General features: G+C 36.4%; 1 protein-coding gene and 3 long non-coding RNA genes across 4 annotated transcripts in view; 1 reads left to right on the plus strand and 3 right to left on the minus strand.

Annotated features, from left to right (window-relative positions):
* Window positions 1–22,065, minus strand: part of LOC110771817 (uncharacterized) — a 120,069-nt gene that overhangs the window by 63,439 nt on the left and 34,565 nt on the right. The window lies entirely within an intron of this gene.
* LOC148294968 (uncharacterized) lies at window positions 8,894–17,103 on the minus strand. Its single transcript, XM_088252593.1, has 2 exons — window positions 17,081–17,103; window positions 8,894–10,071 (listed from the first exon to the last, which is right to left on the minus strand). The coding sequence occupies exon 2, from the start codon at window positions 10,065–10,067 to the stop codon at window positions 9,009–9,011; it is 1,059 nt and encodes a 352-aa protein (XP_088108719.1). The 5' UTR covers window positions 10,068–10,071; window positions 17,081–17,103; the 3' UTR covers window positions 8,894–9,008.
* LOC110773777 (uncharacterized) lies at window positions 11,474–14,173 on the plus strand. The gene is made up of 2 exons (XR_002529358.2): window positions 11,474–13,069; window positions 13,822–14,173. It is a non-coding gene; the product is annotated as an uncharacterized LOC110773777 (long non-coding RNA).
* On the minus strand, window positions 14,668–16,193 carry LOC148294969 (uncharacterized). Its single transcript, XR_015835345.1, has 2 exons — window positions 15,582–16,193; window positions 14,668–15,052 (listed from the first exon to the last, which is right to left on the minus strand). It is a non-coding gene; the product is annotated as an uncharacterized LOC148294969 (long non-coding RNA).

Genomic DNA, 22,065 nt, shown 5'->3' on the forward strand with positions numbered 1-22,065 from the left:
GCAATTAGATTGAACAAAAAAAAAAAAACCAGTAAAGAGCACCACATCACTGTAATCCACTGCCTAAAGTTATATACAAGTAAACAGAGTGACAAATAAAGGCATACCCTTTGCATTTCAGACACAAAATATTCGGAGAGAGAGAGAGAGAATTTCTTTGGTTTGCCATTATACAAGTCATCCAAAGAAACCTTTAAGATATGCACCACATCTTCACCTTACTTCTGCCTTCTTATATGTGAAGGATAGTCTGCAAAATCAGAATATCCACAAGACAACAATGACAGAAAAATTAGTGTGGGCTTAACTTCGACAAAAGTCACACAAAATAAAGGGGAAAAACAAAACCCAGACCCAAAAATTTGTAAGTGCATCCTCACCCTTCCCTCACTTCTCCCACTATTTTTGAAAAAAAAAAAAAGAAGAACGACAATCATTAATCAAAGTACAGGATCACACTCCTCAAAAAAGAGATTCTGAATCAAAGCAGGGGTCTCCCCAAACCAGAAACGGGTAAGATTAGTGCTCAAAGAAAAATGAGTCAGCATATTGGCTATTCTATTACAAAATGAGCCCTCACTTCTCAAACTATAACCCAGCCATAGTGAAACGAAAAATCCAACCCACAAAGCATATTATAAAACAAATCCCAGAAACCAATCAATTGAATACCAAAAGTCATATCTTAACACATAATAATTTCCACACAACTACTCGAACTTTATAAATCAAAGAGATAATTGATAGATTTATCTGAGTTCGAGGTCTTGTAAAACATCGTTAGAAAATAAAACACCTAAAAATCCACACGAAGTTTTCCAAAAGCCCTTAAAGCCATAAACATTTAAACAGCTACAAAAGCTAAAAGTAATAAAAAGGGATGGAGATACGGACCTCAAGAAACTCAATAAGTGAAGAAGATAGAGGGGTGATCTCTACGGCCGCCGACTTGAGTCTGAAGAGCGAGATAACAAAACCTCATAGGCAGCTATGATTATAGGAAGTCTTGCTCGATTTTGGGCAAAATAGAAGCAGACTGGGCATTTTGACCAAAATAGAGACAGAGGAGATGAAGGAGTTGGGCTGGATGATGGGGATTTGGAGTCGGTGTTGGTAGGGGCGATGGTGTTCTAGCAGAGGCAAAAGAGTAGATTGAGACTCAGTGAGGGGAATAATTAGTGTCGTATGATTTTCTTTGGGTAATTGACAAGTTGGGAAACCCTAACGCGATAAAAATTGAAAATTTATCACATTTTCGTTTTCGTTTTCGTTTGGGCGCTAGAAACTTGCCGCTTATACTTTGGTCTGCTGAGTTTGGCCCCTCGCTTCAATTTTTTTAGCAGCCCTGGAGGTGGGAGTTATTTTTTAGAAAACTTCTAGTAAAACATTTAGACTTCACAAATGTAAATTAAAAACAAAAACAAAAAAAAGGTCCTAAAAATTATTCCATGCTTGTTTAATTGTTTTTATTGTCTTTTATCATATGAATTACTTTACAAATATATAATTCAATTTATTTCGTCATATTATAAATATATAGTGAAAGTTGTGATCAAATGAATGGTTGATTTAGATTCTTAAAATACTAGTATTCCAATTGTTGTGATCAAATGAATGGTTGATAATGAAATCTTTTTGACAATTATTGTAGTTCCACAATATACTAGTCCAACTCTTAAGCATTAGTTCTCAATTATATGCTTTCGGTCAAAGAGATGACATATGTGTAATAAAAATATAATTGTAATGCAAGACGCTTGTAACTCAAGTGATTAAGGACATTTACTCTTGCACCAAAAGTTCTAAGTCTCCTCCCCCAATATTTGCTTGTATCAACAAATAAATAAATGAAATATGAGCTAAGATGATTTTATTGGATAAGAAAATAACAATTTAAAATTTCATGGCATCAAATTACTTAGTTATATCATTTTAACTAAGTAATTGATGAGTTTATTAAGTAATTGATGGTTATGTTATAGTAGTTAAATATGTCAACACAAAATGTTTTCGACTTGTTTAATGATTCAAAACATTTATGGTACAACTAATATATGTGACAATTACTCATTTGTGGAGATAATATTTAAATATTTGTTTTTAATGATATGAAAAGAAAAAAACAACTATTTCCAACAATGACCTTTTGTCTGAAATAAACAACTACTTCCGACTAAAAGTAGCTCGTCAGAAATATACAAGCAATTCTGACAATATCAAAATGCCCTCGAAACTAGTTGATTATTACCGAGAAGAACTAGTTTCCATTGGAAATAACTGACTATTTTCGAGGGCATAATCAACCCCTCAGAAATAACCATGGCATTTCCAACAACAATGACTTTTGTCGGTAATACAACAAGCGCCAAGGCTTCCCGCAAAAAAAAAAAATGTGTATTTCCGACACACTTTGAGACTTTTTCCGAGGGCACTATCACTGTCGGAAATAAAATGCATCCTAGTGACATGCAACTCTTAAGCATTAGTTCTCCCTTATATGCTTTCGGTCAAAGAGATGACATATGTGTAATAAAAAATATAATTGCAATGCAAGACGCTTGTAACTCATGATCGCGATGATAAAGCGCCAATAAGAGTTTCCCATTAGACTCAACCAGGTAAGAGAATATTGGATAGGCTTGTATCCCAAGGGAGGTAATTGTAAGGTACTCTCTATATGCTAAGGTATATATCAATATAAATGAAATACAAACAGCATGGTTATAAATTGGAAACCAAACTACCTTGCATATTATCATGCATTTGAGTGGTTCTCTCAAGATTTGGAAGTGAGTTTTCCAACTTGCTTGATTATGCAGTCGTCTTACCACTGTGTTGCTACTCTTACTCCTGCCTAATATGAGAATCCCTCCTATTCATTGGTTTTGGTCAACATATTTACATTTTCAGGCTCAAAGAAGCATCTTCGTACCAAAATATTTGTTAATCTGTCCCTAGTAGTATATTATAGAGACTGTTTCTATTATCAGTCCCTAATAACATTCGATAGAGAGTGTTTTTATTTGTGCATCTTTGTACCAAAATATTTGTTGCTCCCTCAATCCTTCATTTCAATGAATGCGTTAATTAATCTGCTTCAAAAAGTGAGAAAAAAAAACCTTGAAATGCAATGTGATGACAATTGAAGAAAGCACATGGAGAGAGAGAGAGAGAGAGAGAGAGATCTGAGGGTGGTGGAAATGGAAGGGGAAAGAGGGGAAGGGGAAGAGGAGGAAGGGGAGGGGAGGGAGGAGACGGAACGGGAAGGAGGAGATAGATCAGAGGGGGAGGGTAGGGGAGATGGACGGGGAAGGAGGGGAAGGAAGGGGAGAGGATGGAGGAGACGGAAGGGGAAGGAGGATTGGGTTCTTCAGGTTGGGGGGAGGGGGGGTTGGCTCTAGGTTAATTATTTTTCTTCAATTTTTTTCTTAAAAAATAATTTTTTTAAATAATTTAATCGAAAATGGAATGAAATGTTGAGGATTTAGATGGTAGGGGGGAAATTGGCAAAAAAAAAAAGTTCATATCCTTAATTTTTTATTATTTTTTAAAAAGGATAGGGGGTGAATTGAAAGCTAGGTACAAGTTCAAGGGGGTAAATCACCAATTAACCCTAAAAACTAATGGTACCAACAGAATTCGAGTTTATAATTTTACAGTTTTCTAAACGAAACTAAATTTAATAGAAGGATGTTTGGATTAAAACACATGGCTTGTAGCTGAAGTTTGTAAAGTTTAGACATTTTGGAATATCACAAAAGATTGTCATGTAGAGCACTTGTGCCCCTGTTATATGAAATTTATGAATTACCTCAACACCCATGTGTATCACAATTGTAATGGATATTTTTAAAAGATACGTCCACAAGCTCAAGGAAGTACCAAAAATGAGGAAAATCTAATAGTCGTGACTTAGTAAATTTGAGGAAAGCAGAAGATGACATTTAATCATAATGGTGCAGTTAATACCTTCCATAGAGATAGATGACCATTAATAATCATTGATCAAGATAAATGGGTAAAAGAGTAGGGAATAACTCAAAAATTAGCTTTAACAGTAAATGATTACTGTGTTGCTACTCTTACTCCTGCCTAATATGTGAATCCCTCCTATTCATTGGTTTTGGTCAACATATATATTTGCATTTTCAGGCTCAAAGAAGTATCTTCGTACCAAAATATTTGTTGCAAAAACTGCCTTAATTTGAATGAAAGCGGTAACTAATTAATTAATTATTTAATTTGCTTCAAAATGAGAAAGAAAGAAAAAACAAGGAATTCAAGCATTAGGAAAATGTAGCAAATTTATGAGGACAATTGAAGGTTAGTGCAATGTAGATAAGGGCAAAGTTCATACCTTGAAATGCAATATGATTCAAAGACACCCTAATTATAAAAGCTAGCTAATATTGGGACCTAGCTAATATTGGGACCTACACTGTGACAATGGGACACCCAATCGCTACACCAGCTAGACTTCTGTTGTTTCCTTAGTCATGCCGTAACACTTACAAGGCACAATCACGCGCAGAACTACCTATGGGCTTCAGTGGGCTGTAGCCCAGTGAGGCTTTGGGATTAAATAATTACTACATCTCTAGACCACAATTATCATATTAAGGATTACATACTTTTCACTGACCTGTTGTTTACTCAAACACTCATTCTTTTATTTGGTCATCAATGACCTGCTTGTTTACACAATCCAAGAAGTAGAAATCCCAAAACCAAATATGAAAGTGATATAAAAATAAACGTTATCTATGCGACTGAAACGACCAAAAAATGTGATGTATCAAAGGCTGAAATTTGGTAAACTTCAATGTAGTGAAATGAAAATTACCCTTAGTTTTATAACACATAATGTATTTTCATAAATAAAAAATTAAAAGAAATATTTTTTTTTTGGCACAATACTATCTGAGAAAGCATATTTTGATTTTAAATGTAATAGCTAATTTATACAATGGGCATTCTTAGGATGCAGTCCTTTTTTATTTTGAATCCAAATTGCGAATACAAAGCGGCATGCAATGCTTTCATGAAGTAAAAGTTGGTCCCTTTTCCTTTTTGGGAAATTGACATACATAGTCACTAAAGATAAACCTTAATAAAAAATAATTGTTATGAAATAAAATAATTAGAGGAGAGAATTACCACTGAAAAATGATAGTGGAATTATATCTTTTCTTGTGGCGTTTGCACAGATTGAATTTCCTCTCAAATAGAAACTCACTCAATAGTATTCAAATCTCACTCTCCTTTTCTTTCTTCTCTTCTGATGGTATATATTACAAATGAACGAACAGGCCTATTTATAGGCGCTTCTGAAGTTTTCTCGTGAGTGTACAGTGCAAAGTTTTTGCCTCAATTTCAAACCATCACTTTCATCCGTGAGTGTACAGTGAAATTTTTGCCTCATTTTCAAACTTCATAATTGATTGTGGGCTCCACTTCCACTATTTATAACACTCCCCCTTGGAGACCACATATCCCTAGATTAGTTGCCTCATTAAAACCTTGCCTGGAAAAACCCAGTGGGAAAAAACCGAAGCGAAGGAAAAAGAGTACAGCCTTACTTGGGACATTAGAGTAATGTGAAGTGCGCACATGTTGCCTCGTTAAAACCTTGCTAGGAAAAACCCAGTGGGAAAAACCCTAGTCGAAGGAAAAAGAGTACAACGCGCTTATGTCCTGTGTTAGAGGACTCTTGAATGCTCCCCCTGATTTTGCATGCTCCAACTTGATTGCTTGCAGAGTTGTCGTAATCCGATGCCATGTACTAGCTTCTGGAATGTGCACTTGGGTAAAGACTTGGTGAAGAGATCTGCCAAGTTATCGCTTGAACGGATTTGTCTGACTTTGATTTCTTGATTCTTCTGGAGCTCATGCATGTAGAAAAACTTTGGTGATATGTGCTTGGTCCGGTCACCCTTGATGTACCCTCCTGTGATTTGAGCAATACAAGCTGCATTGTCTTCATTTAGAATGGTTGGAGTGTCCGTTGCTGAGGGCAAAGCACAGGTGCTTCGAATGTAATGAACCATTGATCTTAACCAAACGCATTCACGACTGGCTTCATGGAGGGCAAGTATTTCTGAGTGATTGGAAGATGTGGCTACCAACGTTTGCTTTGTTGAGCGCCATGAGATTGCAGTTCCTCCACATGTAAATACATACCCAGTTTGTGAGCTTCCTTGATGTGGATCAGAGAGATATCCTGCATCAGCATACCCAACAATACTCGGGGCATTGGTCAATTCACTGGAATAGAATAAGCCCATGTCGGTCGTTCCACGAAGATATCGTAGAATATGTTTAACACCGGTCCAATGTCGACTTGTTGGAGCAGAGCTGTATCTTGCTAACAAATTTACTGAAAATGCTATGTCAGGTCTGGTACATTGTGCTAAATACATTAAAGCACCTATTGCACTAAGATATGGTACTTCTGAACCAAGGACCATTTCATCATCCCCTTTTGGACGATATGGATCTTTCTTAGTGTCGAGCGACCGAACGATCATCGGAGTGCTAAGTGGATGGGCTTTATCCATGCCAAACCTCTTTAATACTTTTTCAGTATAATTTGATTGATGTAATTGCGTCCATTACGTAACGAAACGTAATTGCCCATCAAGTTTTTCTGAAACCGCTAAGCTTATCAAGTAACGGAACGTAATTGCGTCCATTACTGGGGAGTATGTTTCCACATAATCAATTCCAGGCCTTTGTGAAAAACCTTGCGCAACAAGTCGTGCTTTATACCTTGCAATCTCATTGTTCTCATTGCGCTTTCTTGTAAATACCCACTTGTAACCTACATGGTTCACATTAAGTGGGGTTGGAACAATAGGTCCAAAAACACTCCTTTTTTCCAAAGAGTCTAATTCTGCCTGGATTGCATCTTTCCATTTCGGCCAATCCTGTCTCTGTGTGCATTCATCAATGGAGCAAGGCTCAACATCATCAACTTTTATGATCTCAGTAGCCACTAAGAATGCAAATATATTATCGATGATTATCTCATTTCTGTTCCACAATTCATTAGTGGATGCATAATTTATGGAGATTTCTTGGCTTTCAGGTACAGCTACCACTTCAGGAGCACGTGTCTCATCAAGGACATTTTCCTTCTCAGGAAGTACCCGTCCCTCATGGGGGGAATTTGAAACATGAATTATGGGCTCTCCATTTATTTCATTTGCATTCATTTTGGCCATCAACTTCCTCTTTCGAGGAACTGAGTCCTTTGAGCCTAGTGGTCTGCCACGCTTCAAGCGTGCAACAGATGAGCCGGTTGCTGGCGCATTGCCTTCTTTATTATGAACATCAATCCTTGCAGGTGCATTTGCAACTGGGATATGTGATTTCATCACTTTCGTTGCATCATTAAATGCATTTGGCATCTGATTCGCAATGCTTTGGAGGTGAACGATCCTTCTCACTTCGTTTTCGCATTGAGCGGTACGAGGATCGAGATGAAGCAAAGTGGGTACATCCCATGATAATTCACGTCGTTCTTCATGAACGAGTTTGCCTTGTTCTTTAAGAACAGATTTTTCTCTCCCTAATAATGGAAAAATTGTCTCATCAAAATGACAATCCACGAATCGTGCCCTAAAGATATCACCAGTCAAGGGCTCCAGATATCTGATGATAGATGGTGAATCAAAGCCAACATAAATTCTCAATCTGCGTTGAGGGCCCATCTTAGTACGTTGCGGTGGTGCAATAGGCACATAAACCGCACAACCAAAGACTCTTAAATGTGAAACATTTGGTTGATTACCCAACACAAGCTGTATTGGAGAATATTGATTGTTGGCGATGGGCCTCAACCGCACCAGAGATGCTGCATGTAAAATGGCATATCCCCAAGCAAAAACTGGCAACTTTGTTCTCATTAGCAATGTGCGTGCTATCAATTGAAGACGCTTAATCAAAGCTTCTGCCAAGCCATTTTGAGTATGAACATGGGGAACAGGATGTTCAATGTCAATGCCTAACGACATGCAGTAATCATCAAAAGTCTGAGATGTAAATTCACCAGCATTATCGAGTCTAATTGACTTGATGGGATAATCTGGGAATTGGGCTCGTAATTTAATTATCTGAGCCAAGAGCCTAGCAAATGCCATATTCCGAGTGGACAAAAGGCAAACCATAAAGTACCGAAATGGTCCACATGGAGGATGAATAGGCCCACAAATGTCCCCTTGAATTCTCTGTAAAAATGATGGGGATTCAATATCAACCTTTGGTTGTGATGGTCTGATTACCAACTTCCCTTGTGAACAAGCTTGACAAAAGCTGTCATTTGATACCATAATATGTTTTGTCAATAAGGGATGTCCTTCAGAGTTGGTAATGATCCTACGCATCATGGTGGATCCAGGATGACCCAACCGGTCATGCCAAAGCTTGAAAGTATTTGAGTCAATGGACTTTTGATCCATGACACTATGTGCCTCAATTGTCCGTATGGTTGTATAGTACAACCCTGATGAGAGCGCACAAAGCTTTTCCAATATACGCTTCTGGGTATCATTGGAAGTAATACAAAGATATTCCATGTTTTTCTCATTCTTTGTTTCAACATGGTAACCATTCAAACGAATATCTTTGAAACTCAACAGATTTCTTCTGGAGTTAGATGAATACAAGGCATCTTGAATGGACAGTATTGTCCCATTTGGTAACATAACTTGGGCTATGCCTGAGCCTTCAATCAGATCTGTAGGTCCTGATATGGTTGTTACCTTTGCTTTTGTAAGCATCAATTTTGAGAAATACTTTCGATCTCGAAGGATTGTATGAGTAGTTGCACTGTCTGCAAGACAAATATCTTTGCTAGAGCTCTTGTTTTGGGGGCATCCATAATTTACATCCATGCCTTCAAATAAAATAAGTTGAATCAACAATCATTCAAAACATTGCCATTTTTATTGAAGGCAGAAAGGAAAATAAACAGTGCTTCAGATAATACAAATGGTACATGAAGGAATTTAATCCAGTTCGGACCCATAAATTTCATTCCCCTTTTCAGTAACAAAATCGGAAACATCTAGATGCGTCTTGTCTAAACGACGCGATATTTCTGATGAGCCGTCTATGGCTGGCGGATCTGGTGCAACATAATTTGTCTCCACTTTCCTGTTTCTAAGTGAAGTTTGATAAAGATTCGCCAAGTGCCTCGGCGTACGACATGTACGCATCCAATGTCCCTTTGCACCACATCTGTAACAAGCTCTTTCATCATTTCTAGGCACATAGCTTGTTTGTGTTTTTCCCTTATTTCTGGGTGCATTTTTGCCATTCATGGGTGGATTGTTTCTTGGCCCCAAGCTGTATGAGTGAGCACCACGATCTTTTCTACTCCCTTGCCATCGGCCACGTTTGCCTCCTCGCCAACGTTTGTGGATACTGCCACGAGATGAGGTGGCATTCACTTCCCGAGATGCAACATTTATTTCAGGAAGTGGTGCTGAGCCTGTTGGGCGAGATTGATGATTTTTCAACAAAAGCTCATTGTTCTGCTCAGCTAGCAAGTGGCAAGATACAAGTTCTGAGTACTTTATGAAACTACTATGCCTATATTGCTGTTGCAGAAGCACATTTGAGGCATGAAATGTACTCAGAGTTTTTTCGAGCATATCTTCCTCAGATATATTTTCACCACATAATTTCATAAGGGAGGTGATCCTGTGCATAGCTGAGTTGTATTCGGACACTGTCTTGAAGTCTTGAAATCTCAAGTGTGTCCATTCATATCTAGTTTTTGGGAGAGTCACCGTCTTCTGATGATTGTATCTCTCACACAAGGCTTTCCACAGGACCAATGGTTCCTCAATCACCACATATTTGCTCTTCAGCGCTTCATGAATGTGGCGGCGAAGGAAAATCATGGCCTTCGCATTTTCCTCAGGTGATGCATCACTTCCATCTTCAATGGCTTTGCCAAGGCCATTAGCACGCAGATGGATCTTGGCATCCAGGACCCATGATAGGTAATTGTCCCCAGAAAGCTCTAGGGCAACGAATTCCAATTTAGCCAGATTTTCCATCTTCAAAAGAAGAATGAGATGCATTAGAATTCGCAATAATCTTCAGGCTTAATATATTTTTGAACTTCATGCCAAAAATATTTTACTCAAAATTTCAGATTCGGGATCTGGGACATTAAGCCATTTATTAATAGGAACTTCAGGCCCTATAATTGTTTGAGGAACTCCAGGCCCTTATTTTAGTTGATTATAAAAATAAAGCGCTATAAATTTGCTGGTATGGACGATAAACCCGCACCATACTTTGAATGAAAGTAAATGTGCAGTAAAGTAAATTCATAAAGTAAATTGCTTGCTGTATGGACGTTAATCCCGCACCATACTTTAAATAAAAGTAAATGTGCGGTAAAGTAAACGTGCGATAAAGTAAATGCATAAAGTAAATTGCTTGCTGTATGGACGTTAATCCCGCACCATACTTTAAATAAAAGTAAATGTGCTGTAAAGTAAACGTGCTGGTATGGACACTAATCCTGCTCCATACTTTTAATAAAAGAAATAAAAGGCAGTTGTGTGGACGATAAACCCGCTCCACACTTTAAATAAATACTGCCATATGGGTAATAAACCTACACCATACAGTAAATAAAATAAGTGTGGGAATAAAACCCCCACTAAAAATATAGGAAGTACATATTATATTTTGTGGGCAATATAACTGCACCACTATATAGTAGATGGGTTTTAAGATCACACCATAATTTTATTATGATAATTTGTGTTACAACGCGATGGGTAATGAAAATTACACCACCATAAAACAACAGAATGGGGTATAAAACCGTGCCATTCCAAATTATATTACAAAGAAATAAATTAAGCAAACATGGATGAAACAACACAAAAATTGTGAGAATACAAAAAAGAAAGTTTGCATGTCGTCGTAGTAGTAGAGTGAGAGGAGACATATGACGGAGAGGAGAAAGAGAAATAACCACATAGTGTTGAGCTGAGAAAATTTAACAGTGGAGAGACTATCGTGCTGATAACGTGTTATGAAATAAAATAATTAGAGGAGAGAATTACCACTGAAAAATGATAGTGGAATTATATTTTTTCTTGTGGCGTTTGCACAGATTGAATTTCCTCTCAAATAGAAACTCACTCAATAGTATTCAAATCTCACTCTCCTTTTCTTTCTTCTCTTCTGATGGTATATATTACAAATGAACGAACATGCCTATTTATAGGTGCTTCTGAAGTTTTCTCGTGAGTGTACAGTGCAAAGTTTCTGCCTCAATTTCAAACCATCACTTTCATCCGTGAGTGTACAGTGAAATTTTTGCCTCATTTTCAAACTTCATAATTGATTATGGGCTCCACTTCCACTATTTATAACAATAATCACATTATAAATTTCAATAAAAAATATTCACTTTGTAACATGAAAGTACCCAATTGCCCTCCATATAAATATATCTATATTGACCCTTTATCCCCTCAAAAATTCATTTTCTGAAACCCAATTTCTCCCAACTCTTCTCCTCTCTCGCACTCGCCCAAATCTTGCTCAGCCATGACTTCATAGAAAACAAAGAGAGTAATGGCCATGGCGACGACGTCGGTGGATTCTCCGAAGTCTGACCCGGACACTAACACTGAGCTCGATACCAATCCAAACCTTAACCCTAACCCTAATTCTTCAAACCCGTTAGTCCCCGCCTCCTCCAATGGCCCTGCTGTCTGCCTTCTCAAGTTTGTCGGAGACTCCGCTGGTGGGGCATTCATGGGCTCCAATTTTCTCTACTCTATCTCTCTCTATCTCTCTCTATCTCTCTCTCTCTCTCTCTCTCTCTCTCTATCTCTATATATATATATATATATATACATGCTTATGGAGTGTTTGCTTTAATTGCTTAATTGTGGTGTTTCTATATGGGAATTTGAGTGGTGCTGATATAGAATTTTGAGTGTTTGACAAAATATGATTTTCGTTTATAGTGTTTTGGGCTTTGCGAAAGGGAGTGAATTTTCTCTTTCTGACTAACGAGGTGTTGGAGTTTTTGGTGGGTTTTGTTTAGTGTTGCTAATGGTTGAGGTATGCTAGTGTTCTGAGATGTGAAACTGTGGTTTTCTCTAATGGTTGAGGTATGCTAGTCTTTTGTATTTTTCAGTTTGTATCATGTGGGTTTCTGTTGAATATTGATATAGTGATTCTTAATATGCTTTCGGATATGTTTTGTACTGAAATTCTTTATATGAAGTGTATGAATTTTGAATTCGAAATTGTTGCATTTGCCTTATCAAACCGGATATGGATGCAAATAGGTCTTGTTGTGATTGATTTTGTTATATATGTTTGTGAGTATTGTTTGTTGTGGGTTCCAAATTTTAAAAGTGCTATGATTTGTTATATAGATGTGTTTGTTTGGTTTTTGGAAATTTTGAGTTGGCTGCCTTGATGTAGTTTGATTGTGTTGGTTTTGTTTTGGTATGCAAGCATACTTGAAAATCTGTAACCTTTTGAGAAGCCTCCAACTTAGTCTCTGCAGCATAAACCCATAAATAAGCATATATCTTGTAGATGACTACAAAGTCAGAGCCTTTTCTTATTTTTGTGGCATCAGATCAGCCTGTGAATGTTTTAGCACTAGAATATCAGATAATTCAATTCAATTGGAAGATTCTATCAGCCTTAAACATTAGTCTTGTGTTTATTTTTGTATTTTAATATAATTGAAAATCTGGAATTTGTGAGAATTGTTTTTTTTTTTGCTTGCTAAAACCCCTTACTGTGGTTAAGGCTATCAAGTAGGCTATGTGTTGGGTCATTTAGGCTGAGTGTGTGGCTATAGTTGCATGAAATCTGGGATGTGTAGAAACTGTCTTTTACGGATCAGGGATCAGGGATCAGGGATCGAACTTCATTGGCCATCTGGGACCAGCACCTTCATTCAGGGGGGAGACCATGCCCACCCTCCAAAAGCCTACATAAAGGAGTAACAGAAGGAATAGAAAAGGACGCATCAACAACAACAACCCGCCATACCCATTGCCACCAGGTGCTCTCTTCTGATCCTTTGTCACTTTGTTTTTGTAATTTTGAGTTCTAAGCTATTTTTCCCATTCTTCAATACCCAGGAATTATTTTGCTCAAAATAACACAAAAAATAAAAATCAAATCTTGATTTTCTCTAGCATAGAAATAGGTTAGTTATGTCAGTTTTTGCTTCAATTTTGATTTTTAGGGGTTTGGCTTCTAATCCTGTTTGTTTGAAAGGAAAGGAAATAAGTTTTTGGAAAAAATTTCACGAGCAAATAATTTGCAATATGAGAGTAAAAGGACAGTTTTTTTATGTAGTTCATTATGTTTTGAATTTTGAAATAGGTTTCGTAGCTCACTTTATACACCATACAAGTTCACCAGTTCTGTATCGGTTTCATTGAGAGTGCACTAGTAAGGGTGTTGAAGAATTTAATTGTTTGCATTCATGGTCATGTTTCTATGAAGTACATTTCTCTGATCAAAAACCAAGAAATTACTGTAAGTAATGCTACTATATTTCATCACTTCAAAAATGGTCGGGTTATGTCGATGACACAGAACAGAGATGGGTGAATGGTGAACATTTTTTTAATACAAAGTTGATATATGGGCATTACACTAACGTGTTGTCAAGCTTGGTTCATTTTCATATAATCCAAACTCTAACATAAAAGTCTAGTTGGTTGTGCCCTCGATAGAATATACACATCATAGTTGATAGTAATTGATCTCTTGGAACTTTATGTACTTTCCATTTCTATTTTGTAGGTTTTCTTTTGGTTTTGAAAGCCCGTAAAGAAGCTATGAATTCCTTGAGCGGCAATGGTTCTGAAAAACGAGGAATGGTTGCAACAGTAGATGCTGCAAATTCAACTGCTTTGGAGATGTTTTTTACAGTATAGTTTGTTAATAAACATGCTCAGGTTTCATTGTACTTTATCAGTTTCAAACCATGTATTGCCCAATGTATTATTGCCCATGTATATAGCCCAATGTATTGCCCATGTATATTGCCCATGTATTGCCCATGTATTGCCCATGTATATTGCCCATGTATTGCCCATGTATATTGCCAAGATATTGCCCGTGTATTGCCAAGATATTGCCCATGTATTGCCAATATATTGCCCATGTATTGCCAATATATTGCCCATGTATTGCCAATATATTGCCAAGATATTGGCCTGTGTATTACCCATATATTGCCATGTATTGCCAATGTATTGCCATGTATTGCCCACGTATTGCTTCTCTAACACCATTTTTTTTCAAGTCTATATTCAAAATAAAATTAAAGTCTTGGGAAGTTGGGAATAAGGAGTTGAATTGCCATTGTACTGCTGTCGAGCCTGCAATACAACCACAATATAGGGGTAATACGTAGGCAATAAGAGGGTAATACGTAGGTAATAAGAGGGCACAAAAACTAAATACTCCCACCTATATAATTTCTTTCGAAAAGACTTGAAAAACAAAGTGATACGAGGGCAATACATCAGCAATATAGACACAATATATTGATTGGCTTCCTTTTCTCTCTTGTTTTCAATATCTGCAAATTCTCTTAAAATGGCACTAAACAAGCAATACGAGGGCTATATAGAAGAAATAATATACATGCAATACCAGGGCAATATACAAGCAATACAGAATGTATATAACGTGATCTCTTTAAAAAAGAACAAGACGCTCTGGAATCGCATTCTTACACCCCTACACCAAAAAATAAAGATTTTATAGTAATTTTTCCTCAACAATGGGGAACTAAATAATTGTGCTCAATTTCATTCAACGAGGACTAGATAATTACATGGTATGTCTGATACAAAATATAAGGCCAGAATTAGCTCCTTGAACACAACACCCAATCAACTCAACAAGGTTTGGATGCCTGACATTTGATATAGCAATAATCTCATTTAAGAATTCAGAGACTCCCCTGCTTCGACCGAGCAGAAAGTGTCTTCACAGCAACTGGCTTTCCACTTTTCAGGGTGCCCTGGGAAAATGTAGCTAAACTACTAAGATAATATGAAATGGCATGGAGGAATACCATCTAGATATTCTGATTAACGTAAAATCATAATCAAAGTTTGGCTTGTACAATATAAGACCAGCCACTACAGCTGGGAAACTAAGAAAAAGAAAGAACTATGTCTTAAAAAGTGACAGCTACAACCCATGCTTGTCCACAATAAAGAACAACTTCTATCTTCTGGGACTGGGGCTCTATAATCTAAAGAAAAAACAGCTCCACTTGATCAGAATGTCAAAATCCTATGTTTTATAACCAAAAATCATAAATTTTCCTCATAATATCAAACACCTAAAAATGAAATTTATCAAGCTTGTAAAGTAAGAAAAACTGAGAAAACCCACCATGAAGTAATTCACAGTTAAAATACAGAAATTTCCAATCTCTCTAATTACTAAACTTCACAAAATCAGTCACACGTTAGTGAAATCATACTTCTCAAATGAAAACCATACAAAAACACAAACTAGTCAATAAGAAATACAAAACCCACCTTAGTATCACTCCTTTTGCGCACAGAACCGAAATTGGAAATCCCAGAAACACGTAAAGAAAAGCACGAATTTTGTCTGTCAGAGATTGAGAATGAGGAGAAAGTATGTGAAATAAGTCGGAATCGAAACCAAGAATTAGGGTTTTTTGAGGCCCTCAAGGAGCGGAGGAGAAGAGAAAGACGTCGATTGAAGACATGAAAAGAGAGGGAACTGAGAGATTGTTCAAGGGAGAGAGCATTTAACGAAGAAACCCTCTCTTTCACCTTCAAGAACCCCCTCAACAAACCCTAACATTGACTCCAGAGACAGAACGAGAGAGTTCGGCTTAGGTTTTCGCGACAGAGGGAGAAACAGAGTGGTGTTGGTCGATGGATAGAGAAAGCGACGACAGAGGAAGAGCGAACCGTGAGAGAGAGCTGAGACAGAGAGAGAAGTAAGAAGTGTTAGGTCGCCAATCGATGGCCAATAACTCCACAATAGATATGTTTTTATATGGAGGGCACTTAGGTAATTTCACGTTCCCAAGTGATTATATCTGAATAGAATTTGTAACGTGATCATTTTTGAATACAATTTGTAAAAAGTGATTATATCTGTATATTTCCCTTCCTTTTTTCCTTTACGAATTTTCTCTGAAAGTTTATTCAGAGATTGGACTAAAGGCAAGGCCTACCAAATGCTGAAGGGTAGAGACAGAAAGTGAAAAGACAAGCAAAATCGTGCAAAAAGTTGATGAGAAGAATTAACTAGAGAGAGCGTGAAGAAGGGGGCAAAAGTCATTGGTAAGCCAAGAACGATTTTGATGGTCAATTTTTGCATACTCTTTCCTTGCGTGTTCAATACACTAGAATAATTGGTGAACAGAAATTCGAATCATATTTGGACCTCTTGCACACTTTCGATAAAAAAATAAAAATAAATAAAAAACCTCTTGCACACAATAGTGATAAACATTTCATGTGCAAGTTAACGTTAAAGTTGTTCCATCTTTTCCTACAATGAAACGTCGGTACCTTCTTTTTTTTGCTTTCTTTTTTTCGTTTATGAATTTTTTCTGAAAGCTCATTCACAGATTGGACTAAAATACTAAGGGTAGGGGTAGACAGTAGAAAGACAACCAAAGCCGTACAGAAGCACATGAGAAGAAAGAATGTAAAGAAGGAGGTAAAATAAAAATATAGTTCTATTTTACAATTGTTAATTGACGTATATAATAGTTGATTCCTATATTATTTGTGATTACACAATTCTTAATAGTAATTAGCATTTTTTTTTCTCAGTTGCTAATTACAATAATATGCGTGTTCTAATTTCTTCTTTTTCATCTTAATATGATTTCTTTTGTTAATGCATTTGATAATTGAATTTTCTTATAGTTAGTGGTGCGATAAGCAATTCTCTTCTTGCAACTTCTCTGGACTAGTTTGATGACTCCGTCAATGTTTTATTAATATGTTCCATTTCATTTGCTTGCATTTTCAATAAATTTGCTTAAAGTTTCTCTTTTGTTGGTTTTGGTAAGAAACAAACCCTAAAAAAGATAGGAAAGACACCACTAATGAGACGTAGAAGTATCAAGCCAAGGAAAACTATTTAATAAATAAACCATATAAATAGTTTTCAGTTTTTTTTTGGATCTTCGTGCCTTCCAATTTACTTGCTTTGTTGCTTAAAATTAAATAAAATGTGTTGACTGCACATCTGAGCCTAGTAGTATAATATTTTGTATGGCAAATGAAGGTTACAAAATAGGAGGGCTATTTAAGTTAAATTGATGACACAAAGAAGGTAATTCTGAAAACACTAGCAAAAAGCTCACGCTTTTTTTTCTCTCTCCCTCTGTCACGGTTCCATGCTGTCACCCCCACTCCCAGCATCCGCACCTCCTCGTCTCCATGGAGAGGAAAACTTCATCCTTTCAGTTAAATTCGCATATCCTTTAGACTATTTTACTAACTTAGGCATCGGATACCCTTTGGCCAACACCAAACCAATGTTCTTCGATTAACAGACATTATTTTGCAAAGTTCGAGAAAGAAGAGGATCGAGAGAAAAGAGGATCATCAGCGAATATTCTCACTAGAAGATATTTGCACAAATAAAGAGGTTGTCAAAAGCACATCATTCATAGAAAGACACCAAAATCTGCAACAGCAGCACTCTTTTGTTGTCAACAAGGGGGTGTAAATTTGTCCATTCCATTACGTTTAGAATTTTGGTTTAATATATATATATATATATATATATATATATATATATATATATATATATAGAGGGGACTAGAGCCTAGAATCTAGAAGAACTAAATTCAAAAGGACTTTTAACTAGTAATAGACGGAAGACTTAGAGTTGGATTTGGCTTATGTGTAATTAAAGACTTGAAGACTTTGCATGTGTATGAAAACTTTGCATGAGTATTTAATGGGGTGAAGACTTGGAAGAAGAAATGGAATTGTTAGCTACGGAAGAGAATGAAGAGTATGACTAAATAATTGACTTGGTAGATGACTTGGGCAACTAACAAATAAAAAATAGAGAAATAATGAATAAAATAAATTATTGAATGGATGCAAATTGAAACTAATAAATTAATCATAAACTCAAAAGAAAATTAACGTAGGTGAATAAATTATACAAATAAAAAATTATGAGAGCACTAAATTTAATTAAAATGAGAATACAAATTAATGAAAATAATTGAATTAACATAAATTAAAATTTGAAAGACTATAAAATAAACACAGAAAATAATATTAATTGGAAATATTATTAACTGTGGAAGCTTTGAAAACAAAGTAAGAACTTACAGAAATCTTAGTTCAATGAAAGCAAGCAATGTCACGCAGGACACTCACACTCCACTCTCACTTACAACTATTGTAGTTGCCTCAGGTCTACAAACTCTGAGAGAACTTTGAAAACTGAAGAAACTTACAATGCTTACTGAACAAAGCTTGGAGAAACAACTGACGGAAGGCTTCTATTTAAAGCCTTGGCATACAAAAGAGGACAAAATAACTTTTGAATTAACTTCTACTTTGACTGAAGTGAAAAACATTTAACTTTGAACTTTGTCAGGGCATCTTTGCTTTCGGCAACTTTGAATTGAAGGGCATGGGCATCTTTGAATTGAAAGGCATGGGCATCTTTGAAAAACCTTTAACTTGTCAGGGCATCTTTGAATTGAAAGGCATGGGCATCTTTGCTTTAACTCTGGAGAAACAGAAAGGCATCTACTTTAACTCTGCTTTCGGCTACTTTAACTTTGGCAGAGGCATCTTTGACTTGGAAGGCTTCAATCTTCAGAGAGATCATATGGATCTTGGCTGTCGGGCACATAATCGGACCATCTAGGCTTAGGCTTCTGACTAAATTGTTGACTGGGCATCTGGCTTGAAGAAGATTCAGACTTTGGACTGGCCTCGTCTTCATCTTCATCCTTCATTTGAGAAACTTGAGCAAGGAGTTGCTCTGCTAATTCTGTTAATTCTTTTTTAGATTTCCCTTTGAGGGAGGCATTTGAACTGCTTGGAGAGGCTTCTTTGGCTTGAGCGACTGGCATCTGGATAGGTGGAAAACTTGCATGGACTTCATTAATAATTTTATTTAAAATTACTTTGTCCCACCATTTGACTACGTAATGACGGCATAGAAATCTGGTGTCCCAATTAATCTGATAGCTCCATTTTAGAATCCATGGAATCTTATATTTGGCAAAGAAATGAAGAAGCATAGGGAAGAATTTCTCCTGCTTAGTTAGTTGGTGCTTCTGACAAAAATAATTAAATGTGGGGCGTAGACCTTCTGGAAGGATTTCCCAACAGGAACCATTAATGTTCCACCATTGGAGAAACCAGTAAGGAAAATAGGGCTTGAATTTGGCATCGAAGTTCATGAACCATGAATGACTGAAGTCTTCAAATTGATGAAAGAAAATTGTATACCAGGCATCAATGTAGTCTCCATAATTATAAGTAAGGCCTGATTGAAGTGGCTTTTGATCATAGGCATTTTTACTCCAGTGTTCTGGCTTAATGACTTGACGTATATAAATGGAATGGAAAATAGTGGCTTCTGTTTGTTTGTCCTTGATGGGCTTAATGTCTGCTGATTGGGTTTCATAAAGAATGTCCCTATAAAACTTCAAAGACTTGGAAGGATGACTTGGAAAATAATGCATGTTGGGAGGAAAGAATTTCTTGGCTATTTTAACTGGGTCATTCAAATCTTCTAGATAAGGTTCAACAATAAAAATATGAGAATTGCTTTTTGGATGATATTTAGACCTTTGGACTTGGCTTTGACTTGGGTTTTGACACTGGGAAGGCATAGGGGCATGAACAATAAAAGGATCATACTGGGAAACTAAAGCTGTTTGATAATTAGGGCGTAGAGAAGGCTGGCTTAAAGGGCTAAAACTATTCCTAACTGGAATTGGCATATAACCTGGAAAAGGCACAAGTTGGGCATTGGCTTCTTGTTTGACTGGCGTAGGCATCAAGGTAGCTGGAAGGATTCTGGGTTGATTCTGGCCTGGGCTTGGTTGGCTTGTCTGACTATACTGCATTATTCCTTTATTTTTCTTTTCTTTTTCTTTGCTTGACATGGCTCTGCTTGTTTGTCCTGTAGAAATTCTCTTGTAAGAAAATCTGGAATACTGTTTTCACTACCTCTCAAATATTCTAACTCAAAATCAAAAACACTCAGAATTGCTTGCCATCTTGCAAAAATTTGTTTACTAGCTATATTTTTAACATCTTTTTCTAAAACATGTTTTGCAGACTTACAATCAACACGAACTAAAAACTTTTGGTTTAATAAATCATCTTGAAATTTGCTTATGCATAAAACAATAGATAAAATTTCTTTTTTAATAGTACTATAATTATTCTGAGCTTGATTCCAGACACCGGAATGAAAACGGACAATTTGCTCAGGGGAATTAGGATTAATTCTTTGCTTAAGAATACCACCATAACCTATATCAGAGGCATCTGTTTCAACAATTTTAAAAGAATTGACTGAAGGAATGCCTAAGCATGGAAGAGACTTGACATGAAGCTTGATTTGCTTAACTATTTCTGTATGACTTGGAGTCCAGGCAGGAGGATTGCTCTGGAGACGATCAAATAGAGGCTTGCATAATTTTCTCAAATTTTGATAAAAATCAGAAATATAATTTAAAGAACCTAGAAACCTTTGGAGCTGACTTTTTTCTAGAATTTGATCTGGAAACTTATCAGCAAACTGGATGACTCGATTGATTGGGCTTATTTGGCTTTGGCTTATGTTGAAACCTAGAAACCTGACATTAATCTGGAATAACTTGATTTTCTTAGCTGAAATGACTAAACCATTAGATTTAGCTATCTGGAAAAACTTATGTAAATGCTTCCAATGCTGTTCTATTGACTCGGAGAAGATAAGAACATCATCTATGTATACTATGGAAAAATGACTGTAGGCATTAAAGATTTCATTCATAATATTCTGGAATTCACTAGGGGCATTTTTTAATCCAAAAGGCATAACATTCCATTCATAATGACCAAAAGGGGTAACAAATGCAGTCTTATACCTATCTGATTCTTTAATCTGAATTTGCCAAAAACCACTTTTCATATCAAATTTACTAAAGATAACGGCTTTTTCTAATCTATTAACTAAATCTCTTTTATTAGGGATTGGGTACCTAATCCATTCTAAAACTGAATTAAGAGGCTTATAATTTATAACTAATCGTGGGGCTCCTCTTTCTAACTCGGCATTTTTCTGAACATAAAAAGCTGGACAAGACCATGGTGACTTACTTTTCCTAACTATTCCTTTGTTAACTAAATCCGTGACTTCGGCTTTGCATAATTCCATTAACTCTTGGCTCATTTGAATTGGACGGGCCTTGGTAGGAATATTCTTTTCACTAAATGACTTGACATAAGGTAAAGAAACGACATGTTGCTTACGGTGCCAAAAGGCATTGGGCATATCAGAACAAACTTCATTTTTTAACTTATCTTCAAATTTACTAATCTGTAATTGAAGTGACTTGTCTGCTAACTGTTGTTCTACCCTTTTAAACTTAATTTCTTCCTTTAAAAAGTTAATTTGGCTTGTTTTATTTTGAATTAATTTAACTGACTTAGAAATAGCTGACTTTTGTAAAGACTTAAGACTATGTAATTCAGGCTTAGTTAAGAACTCAAATTTAACTTTTTCACCTAATTGGCTTGAAGTGACTCCATCGTATTCTACCTGAAAGGGGTAAAGTAAAGAGATAAAGGGTAAACCTAAAATTACTTCGTCCGTGATATTCTGAATCAGGACAAAGGATGTCTTAAAGCATATTTTATTTTGGCATACATGGGCTTTGGGTAACTCATACTTTAACTTAAGGGCTTTTCCTGACGCTGTGCCTAGAACTTCTTTAGATTTCCTATAAAACTGGGTTGGAACTAGGCCTTCCTGAATACAATTTAAATCAGC

This window comes from Prunus avium, chromosome 4, assembly GCF_965620075.1.
Source record: "Prunus avium chromosome 4, drPruAviu1.hap1.1, whole genome shotgun sequence".
Lineage (NCBI taxonomy): Eukaryota > Viridiplantae > Streptophyta > Magnoliopsida > Rosales > Rosaceae > Prunus > Prunus avium.